Source organism: Nicotiana tabacum, chromosome 9 (genome assembly GCF_000715075.1).
Source record: "Nicotiana tabacum cultivar K326 chromosome 9, ASM71507v2, whole genome shotgun sequence".
In the NCBI taxonomy this organism is placed as follows: Eukaryota; Viridiplantae; Streptophyta; class Magnoliopsida; order Solanales; family Solanaceae; genus Nicotiana; species Nicotiana tabacum.
In genome coordinates this window covers 24454323-24464816 of record NC_134088.1, presented here as the reverse complement: position 1 = coordinate 24464816, position 10494 = coordinate 24454323, and the positions used below count along the sequence as shown (strand labels likewise).

The 10494-nt window shown below is 36.8% G+C and overlaps 1 protein-coding gene across 1 annotated transcript; it reads left to right on the top strand.

The window, feature by feature from the left end:
• Positions 1-243: 243 nt before the first annotated feature.
• LOC107792949 (uncharacterized) lies at positions 244-8456 on the top strand. The gene is made up of 11 exons (XM_016615213.2): positions 244-534; positions 635-694; positions 1296-1337; positions 2659-2778; positions 2873-3018; positions 3097-3244; positions 3328-3411; positions 4279-4394; positions 4519-4577; positions 7792-7882; positions 8042-8456. Exons 1-11 carry the CDS (start codon positions 435-437, stop codon positions 8267-8269), a joined length of 1194 nt encoding a protein of 397 aa, XP_016470699.1. The 5' UTR covers positions 244-434; the 3' UTR covers positions 8270-8456.
• Positions 8457-10494: the final 2038 nt, after the last annotated feature.

Genomic DNA, 10494 nt, shown 5'->3' with positions numbered 1-10494 from the left:
TATTTATATTTTTTAAGAATTTAATTATATTTAGTTTTATAACTCAAATACATTTTTAGTAATATAACCTTTTTAACTTTGTCATTCATATGAATTACACGCGGCATGTGAAAAAACTAGTATACCCAAAAACACGTAATCATCAGTGAGGGAGCGAGGAGAGCAGTAAAACAGTAATCATCGGTGAGGGAGCGAGGGGAGCACTAAAAGAGTGGCATTCCTAATGTTTTTCCCCCCCCCGAATTTTATTCATATTTAAATAGTCAACATTTTACATTTATGTAATTAAATTAACTTTCTTTTCCAATTTTGGCCAATGAATTATTTTCCTTCTAATACCCTCCTTAAACCCCAAAATCACTACATCCACCGCGTTTCTTCCGCCGCCTCCTCCGCCGTAATCTCATTCATACGACGGCGTTTAGGGGATAATCATGAACTCTCCATCACCGCACCACGAAGAAGACGAACACGAAGAAGAGGTCTTCATAGATGAAAGTGATATCATTCAAGAAATAAACGTCGATGAAGAAGGTATAAAACAAAATCCAATCTTTTCCCCCAAACTCTTCTTTTTATATTATTTTAGTTTAGTTAGATTTATGGACAATTACAAAACAAATAATGGTTGCAGAGTTAATTGATGCTGATGAAGATGATGAAGGAGAAGAAGATGGAGGAGGAAGATTGTTAGGTGAGTTATGTTTGGCTCAATGGAAGTCTTTTGTTTTAAGTTTTCAGCTTTCTATTTGACTTAATCACTTCTAGAAACCTTCTGAGTATATACAGCCAAAATTTCATATATCTTGGTTCCTCATGTTTCTGCTGTAATTACTTTTACTTGCTCCCTCCATCCCAATTTATGTGAATGTATTTGACTGCACTCCAGGTTTAAGAAATAAAGAAAGACTATTGTAACTTGTGGTCTAAAACAAGCCATGGACATTTGTTGGGCTATAAATCATCTTATAAAGGGTAAAATGCATATTTCAAAGTTAAATTGTTTCTATATATAGAATGATGTTATTTTTTTCGGGACAGACTAAAAAGTGAAGTGTACCACATAAATTGTGACAGGGAGAGGATATCTTACTGCAAGCTGCGAACTTTGCGAAATTGAATTATTGCTGTAATTCTGGGTTTGGACTTTGTATTACTTATTTTTCGGTTGGGTGCATTTGTTTTGGGGGGGAGTGGGGAGAGGGGAGGGGGGAGGGGAGTGGGGTGTTTAGTTCAAAACTTTTTTTTTGGATTAATTAGCATACTGATATGGATGTTTGGGATAATTGTTCCAGATGAAGCTGATGATTCGGTTCATACATTCACGGGCCATACTGGTATTGTACTTCTTTTAGTATTCTTGTAATTTGATATTTGAATGATGAACAGCGCTCAGTTGATATTCTTATTCAGTTGCAACTTTCGTTTTAGTCCTGCTGCAGTTGGAAAACTGGAGGTTGCCTAATGTTATGTTGAGTCTCTTTGTGTGTCGGTTAAAAAAACATGTGTGAGGTATAGATAGGTTGTTTAGCTGACTAAATGGGGAAACGTTGCCTTTTCAGTCGCATAGAATTCTACACTTAGAAGTGATATTGCCTTTGATTGATGGTGCTTCAAATAAGTGGACAGATTTTACTAGGAAGTGCATTGTCGAATCGTCAATCAAATAAGCAAAGCTAATTTTTCCAATAGGCAAGCTTGAACAAATACTGAGTACTAAAAGAAAAATTGGACGATGAAAGAGAAAACCAGTGGTCATGGTGGAGCATACATACAATTTCTTAAGATATGAAAAAAGAAAACCAGCGGTTTTAAAGACACTGATGGATCATGGTGTAGTAGTAGTCGTAGAAAGTAGAACCAGATGCCAATGCTTATTACCAAACAAGTTTTATGCGTGGAATATGAAATTTGAAAAAGGGCTATGTTTTTCTTGGATCGAGATTGTTCCCGAAGGACAAGATTCAATTTTTCCCAAATTAAGATAAAAATTAGGATTTTGTTTATATCCAACTAAATCTTATTGATTTCAGTTGGAGCATTCTATAACATGCTTTTGGAAAAGGACATCCTGCAATGAAAGAGAAAAAATTACTTGATCAAAAAATGAAAAAGAACAAAATATGATATGATTCTAGCTAACTGTTCTAGGCTTCTGGTTCTGGAAATATAAACAAGATTTTTGCATCAGATGTTGGTCCTCTTTCTGGTATTTGTATCCGGGAGTTTCACACACATCAATGTAATTATTTTTGCATTTCCAAAAATTTGCATCTGCTGCTGGTGAACCTGCTTCGCATAAGATGGTTTAACCTCACTGGCACAATGATTTTATATCTGGGAATTTCACACACATCAATGTAATTATTTTGGCATTTCCAAAAATTTGCATCTGCTGCTGGTGACCTGCTTCACATAAGATGGTTTAACCTCACTGGCACAATGATTTTAGATATGGAGCTTAAATGTGTTTCATGGATTTTGTAGTAGTTAATAGTTAGATGCAGCCATGAGTTCTTTTGGATAAGGTTAGATGCAGCCATGAGTTTACTGTTGTCAATGCATCCTAATTGGGTATAGTGTATAAGTAGTTTGTACTTTATGGTGCTTACTTTTTTCTTGATAATTTAATTTTTCAATACCTTTTCCTCTTTATAGGTGAACTATATACCGTTACCTGCAGCCCAACAGATGCTAGTTTGGTGGCAACAGGTGGTGGAGATGATAGAGGATTTATGTGGAAGATTGGTTATGGTGATTTTGCTTTTGAGTTACAAGGTAATTGAGTCTTGACTAACCCCAAGAATCCTTTTCTTTTGTTTATCATCTGAATGATTCATGGTTTAATGTAAGTTGTTTGATTATGCTGCAGGTCACACAGATTCTGTATCGAGTTTGGCTTTTAGTACTGATGGTCAGTTGCTTGCTTCTGGGAGCCTTGACGGGAATATAAGAGTGTGGAACATAACTTCAGGTGGTCTGAATGGCACACTTGAAGGTCCTGGAGGCGGAATAGAGGTGAAACATTTTCTCGTGCGTAACAAATCCTATTTTTGTGTAAAATTTGGAATCAATTATGAAATGTGAGGTGCTCAGTGGGTCAGGTGGCATCCGAGAGGACATGTGGTGTTGGCAGGTTCAGAGGATTCTTCCGTTTGGATGTGGAATGCTGATAACAGTGCTTTCATGAACACGTTTTTAGGTCATAGTGGTAGTGTAACCTGTGGTGGTTTCACTCCTGATGGTACTTCCCTGTTTCTCTGGTAAAATTTCCAGTGTTTACCTCCTTTTGAGTAGAACTTATGTTTCTTATATATGCTTGCTCAGGTAAATCGATTTGTACTGGGTCCGATGATGCAACCCTGAGGATATGGGATCCAAAGAGTGCCCAGAGTATCCATGCGGTAAGAGGTGAGATTTTTGCTTTCTGGCTGCTAATATCTTGATTTCTTTTGCATCACACATTCCAAAATTAGGTGAAAAGTAAAGCTTTTATTCTGCCTCCAACACTCCCTCGTCCGACCCACATACCACAAATAGGGGTAGGAAGCTTACAGATAGAAGGCTTTCTCTCATTTGCGCAAAAATATGTTTCCCTATTTCGGGGAATGTGGCTGAGATATAAAATGCTGGATAAAAACTGTGGATAGTAGCATATGCTAATAATATATTGCTGAGTTAGCATTTCTTTTTCATTTTCAAGGACCTTAATCCATGCTTATTGATTATCTTGCTTGTTTCTTTCTTTCAATATGCTATATTGAGCTGGCTCTCTGTACTTCCATTCCAATAAATGATGTTAGCACTCTTATCAGTGGCGAGATTTGCTGTCATAACATTGGTCTTTTATTAGAGAAACTATTTTTCTAGATTTAGACCCCACTTTTAGGATTAAACTTGGGTTTTTGTTGTTGTTTGTACTTTTCTAGATTAATACTCACTCTATTTCAATTTAAATGACACACTTTCCTTATTAGTCCGTTCCAAAAAAAAATGACACATTTCTATATTTGGAGATAATTTAACTTTAAATTTTTTATTTTACCCACTTTACCCTTAATGAGAAGCTTTTATGCCACACAAATGTCATGGCCCTACAAAGTTTTTGCCCCTTAAGCTTTTAGGACCACATATTTCAAGAGTTTCTTTTTTTCTTAAACTTTGTGCCAAGTCAAACTACATCATTTAAATTGAAATGGAGGGAGTATATGATTTGTCAGATCTGGTCTTACTATTATTATTTGTTAATTTCTGAAAATGTTTATTTATTGTTGCAAGGTCATCCGTACCACACGGAAGGACTGACATGCTTGACGATCAGCTCGGATTCAGCTCTTGCTCTCTCAGGTTCAAAGGATGGTTCGGCTCACATTGTCAATATAACTACTGGAAGGGTCAGAATCTTCGATGAATGATAATTTTCTCTTTACATTTTTCACAATGGTTTTTTATGTAATTTGATGCTTCCAGACTTTGGACGGTGTTTGTCTGATCACTGATTATTATTTTCTATGTCAGGTTGTCACTTCTCTGAGTTCTCATACAGATTCGATAGAATGTGCCAGCTTTTCGGCAAGGTTTTGTCTACATCTGACATCTCTCTATCTATCCTTGTATTTTAACCCTTTGAATGCCCTTTATCTGTAAGGGGACAGAGGAGACGGATTGGTAAATAATTAAAATATCGTGCAACAATCACCACAAATAAGTGAACATGCCTTGACCACTGAACCCTTGACTGTTTTATTGTAAAATTAGCCCGAGAGGAATCAAATGTTGTCAGATCTCCTGAGGACGATTTTACTAAAGAGACAGTAGTTATGTGGACATAGTCCAGTATAACATATTAGATTATTGGTTAAGAACATATTTAAAAAACGGAAAAGGGTAAAAAATACCCATCTACTATTGGATATTGTTTAAAGTTACTCTCCATTATACTATTTGGTCATTTTAATCCCTACCGAAGGGGGCACGTGGAGGCCTTCTAAACCTTACCACCAACCCTGAATTAAATTAACTCGACCCATTACCCATAATCCAGTAAAATCTGGTGTTCTTCACAGTTTGCTTCTAAAATCTGAAATCTCATTTATTCTTGTTCTTCATTGAGAAATCTGGCGTTTAACTAACAAATTATCCAAAACTAGAAAAATCGTGTTTGCTTCATATTTTTTCTTCACGGTTTGCTTCTACAACAACACAGTGAATTCCCATAAGTGGGGTCTAGGGAGGGTAGGGTGTACACAGCCTTACCCCTACCCTGGGAAGGTAGAGAGGATGTTTCCGATAGACCCTCGGCTAAAGAGAAAAATGAATAGAAACAGTGGCAACAAGTAGTAACAATAAGAAGATATTAAGGAAGCGAAATAAAGATAGCAATCAAACAATAGGTAGTAATAGCAACTAAGAATAAAAAGATACCGTACCAACGCTAGTGCTACCGGGCTGAGAAAGAAAAGGGACACGCTTGACTACTTACTAATCATCTACCCTAATCCTCGACTTCCACGCCCTCCTATCAGGGGTCGTGTTCTTGGCAAGCTCCAACTGTGCCATATCCTGCCTAATGACCTCTCCCCAATACCTCACATTTTGCTTCTAAAATCTGAAATCTCACTAATTCTTGTTCTTCATTGAGAAGTCTGGTGTTTAACTAAAAAATTATCCTTGATCTCTTCTCTTGAAACCCGGATTTGGAAGTTGGGTTCGAAAATCCCGTCACTGATTTGGGGTTTAGAACTAGGTCACCATTGCCGAGCTTAAAACTTCGAATCTGGGTTTGCATTTTCGCAGGTCTGAGGTATGTTTGTTCTGAAGCTGATAAGCAAATCGTCGAAGACCCCTCGAAATGTAGACTTATAAGCGAATTCGTAAAATGCGATTGATGAGTCGAGGCTCTCAAATCTGGAAATTCGTCGAAGTTGTGACTCAAATCAATTGGGTGTTCGAATTTCTTGTGGGAAATACCTTGTGAAGCTTGTACTGATATTTGATTTTGTTTGGAGAGGATTCAAACACCATAAGGCATAAGCTGTTGGGTCTCTTGGAAATTCGAATTTGAGGTTTAAAAAAAAATGAAGAACGATTGGAATTGAATTTTGAAGGTCTCGGCTGAATTTTAAAAATATATTTGCTTCTAAATTTTACTGGGTTATGGATAATGGGTAATGGGTCTGGCTTAAATTTTAATTCAGGATTAGGGGTTAAAAAGGCTTAGAAAGCCTCCACGTGTCCCCTCTGTTAAATGGAGGGCAAATCTGATCAATAGTAAGATGGTAGGGATTTAAATGACCAAATAGTATAGTTGAGGGTAACTTTAAACAATATCCAATAGTAGAGGGGTATTTTTAACCCTTTTCCGTAAAAAAAAAACACTTCGATGCACCTTCAGTATCAACTGTCTCTAAGCAGTTATCTATTAATTTATCTGAGGATCTTTTTGGGCGTGAAATTGAATTTGCTGTGCTGCATTCAGATGTTGTGGAGTTCTCATTGATCTCTAATTGTCTTTAAGTAACAGATTATGGTATTCAAATGAGAACAACCTGCTAAGACAGCTTCTTGTCCTTAAGAAGGTTCAAAAGTGTATATTGTTATTGCTGAAAACTGGAAGACTGTTGATGCCAGGTCTTGCCTTTCTCCTGAATGAGAGGCTTTATTGTAGAACTTTGGTGACCTCAAAGTTTTAATGAGTTAATCCATTACGGGTAAGACATGCTCAAATTGGTTATGGACTCCGTGCCGCAAAGTTCCAACATTTAGACATGAGTTGGACCTAAGAAAGCACCAAACTTTCCAGGATAAGAAAGTCATGGTGGAATAATATAGCATCAATTTAGTTATTTGTTTGTTGGACTAGCAAGTCGAAGCTTGTTTTCCATAAATCTAGTGGGTGATGTGAATGGGAAAAAATGGATGCATATTTTATGATGAATCACACATTGATTTCCTAACAATAAGAAAGTCATGGTGGAGTAGTTTTAAATACGTCTGTCAGACTGGTACTTTGAAACTTGTTTCCAAGATAATCCAATAGCCTATGATGTGAGTAGAAAAAAAAAAAATTATATATATTTAATGATGAACCATACATTCATTTCCTAGCAATACAGCATGATAGAAGCAATCTTTTGAATAACTTAGTGATTTCTGTTACAGGTGTATATATATATATATATATATATATATATATATATATATATATATACACACACACACATATATATATATATTCCTTCATAAAAGGAATGCATGTGTGATGCTACGTTCATCTGTACCATTTTTGTTTGTCAGTTTGTGTATGGTTAAATGTTGTCTTTCTATTAGGCATAGAGGTCAGCAATACACTGTTACTATTCCCGTGTTTCGTCGAAATTCAATGTGTGACCTAAGATTGCTTTGAGATAAGCTTTTATATTAACCCCGAAGAACCATTCATCTTTAGCCTATTACAAGCATAGTTTTTGTTGGGAAGTCTTTTTCCATATGATAGGTTGAAGATTGGATCTGTAGCCTTTGCATGGAAATATTCCTTCGAGACGGAGAACAGGATGAGAGACGAAGACAAGGGGGTACCTCTTAATGAAATGAGCTTGGTATAAAACATAGGATGTAGGGATTTAAATCTATTTTGACTGATGTGGCTATTCCCATTCTTTGGAGTTTTGTAGTAATTCCTTTATTGATTATCATATGCCTTGAATGTTCCTTTCTCTAATACTTGTTTTTGGTTTGTTAAATTAATAATTGGTTCTTTAAACTACTTTCATCATCTGAAATGACTTTCAGCGCTCCATGGGCTGCAACTGGAGGCATGGATAATAAGCTTATTATTTGGGACTTGCAACAATCCTTACCTCGCTCCACATGTGAACATGAGGTTTGAACTTCCTTTTGCTCCCTGTATATATATCTGTATATTTACATGCAGTTGAACGCTCATTTGCTTTTGTAAATACTCTATGCTATTTCAAGAAAGTTTTGTAGTAAACCCCAGTTTTTTCATTGCCTTGCTATTTGCTGAAAATACGTTGTTTAGGGGGGCGTGGCATGCTTGTTGTGGCTGGGGCAACATAGATATGTGGCAACAGGTTGTGTTGATGGGAAAGTGCGGATATGGGATAGCCGTTCGGGAGAATGTGTGAGAACCTTTAGCGGACACGCTGATGCAATTCAGTCTCTAGCTGCATCGTCCAATGGGGAGTACCTCGTTTCTGTCTCTATCGATGGAACAGCACGGGTATTTGAGATAGCAGAGTTCAACTAAGAAGAGACCCCTATCTTTTTGTGTGATTAAAGAGTTCAAATAGTTATACTGAGGTTTAAGTACTACATAGAGTCAGAGTTGCACTCCGCAAAGCATTGTCTTGTTCTTGTTTTCGGATTGACAGCATTTGATAGTGTCTTGGCGACATTGATATTACACATATCGACCACATTTGCTTATTGTTTGTTTATTGATTGATAGTTCAACATAAGTCCATGCAACTTCAATATGTATGTATGCCGAGTACCTAGAAGGGTGTGACTTAGTGGTTGACGAGGTGGGTGAAAATCATGAGATTATGATTTAAACCCAACATAGACAAAAATTATCAGGTGATTTCTTCCTCTCTGCCTAACCCTTGACCCTTGATGGATAGAGTTGTTTGATTCTTATGTTGGTGGGAGACAGCATGTGCCGAAAAAATACTCCAGGCGCACAAGTTGACAAAGCCAGTAATGCTATAAAAAGGATAAGTGTGTCAACCGAGGGTTTTGAGAAGTTCCTTTTGACGAAAGAAACTTTTAGTAGTAATCATGAGGCAACAAAAACCAAGTTTTTTTTTTTTGGTTAATTAAAGGGGTTGATTATATTATCAACTAAACTGTCAAAATAGGTACATCAGAGGGGTAATTAGTATCCCCTGCAGTATCTAAATATTTTTCCATAGTATTACTATTACATTTCAAAAAGGTTCTAGGAAAAGCAGTTCCTAGGATGTTTGCCCAAAAGACTTCATTTGCAAACACAGGAGGAACTGCCAGCATAGTTGTCCTTTCAAAAAAGATTTTTCTTTCTCCTTCCTTTGCTAGTAGATTAGCTACCCTGTTCTGCTCCTTGTAACCGTGCTTCACCACTGTTCTTCCTATCCTTTGATCAACAACTTGCATTGAGATAATAGACTCATAAGCATCATTTCCCACTAAGCATTTTTATAACCTCTATAGAGTCTGGTTATTTCTAGTGGTGTTAGGCCTCTTTACTCTGCAATTTGTAGTCCCTGTAGTAGGGCAATTAGCTCAGCCTGGATATTAGTGGTGTGTGGCAGACTTACTATGTAGCCTAGGATCCAATCACCTCTGGAGGTCCTAAAGACACCCCCAGTTTCTCCTTTCCCTGGGTTGCCTAGTGCAGCCCCATCAGTGTTGAGTTTGTACTGACCCCTAGCAGGGGATCCCACTTTACCCAAATAACCACCTCTTTTCGCAATTGTATCCCCTGTTGATATAGTATGGTATTCTGTGGCTTTTGCTATAACATTGGGGACAGAGATGTGGTCTCTTTTTTTTTTTTTTTTTTGAAGTTGTGGTTTCTTGTTAACCATATATGCCAGAAATAGAATGGGAAGACAGCCTCCCAAGACAGATTGTTATTGCAGTTGACTACTACATCATAAACGACCATAACTGGAGAGTCAATTTCTAAGATAAATAAACAACTTTTAAAACTTCAGGTTTTACTATAAAGTAAGAAGAAACAGTGGAGATAAAACTTTTAAATTACTTTTTCAAAAAGAAAAATAAAGGAAACTTTCATGCTAACTGGATAAGAAGCCACCTGAACTCGTTCTAACTTATCAGCCAATCGCAAGAATTACATATTGAGATTTTCGTTCAGAACTGTTCACAACCAGACAGGTTGATCAAAACAAATTCGTCCTAACTTATCAGCCAGTTATAATTTGAAGGGAAAATGATATTGTATAGTCACTCTTAAAATATTAGCTAAAACGATATGAGTATTTGTTTTTTTGTATATATAAGTATTTTTGTATGTTATATACAAAATATGACACTTTTGCGGCTATCGAACGTAAATAGTTTCGGCCATGGAATAAATGTGATCTTTGCTAATTTAAACCCAGATATTAAGACAGGAAGCCAATGAAAAGTCACCCCAAGAGCAAGATGGAGAGTTCTTGGAAGGAGGGAGCCGAGGGTCTATCGGAAACAGCCTCTCTACCCCAGGGTAGGGGTAAGGTCTGCGTACACACTATCCTCCTCAAACTCCATTAGTGGGATTATACCGGGTTGTGGTTGTTGTTGTAAGCCAATGAAAAGAGGAGAACGAGGGGAAAATTTTGTACTCAAAAAGATGCCAGGAGATTTCTAGTATCCTCATATATTTGCTCAACTAGATTAGGTTGGTATTAATACATCATAAGTAAATTGAATCCTTGATTTCCACAAGCTATTACCTTCTAAAGATATCATAAGAGCTACTTTTTA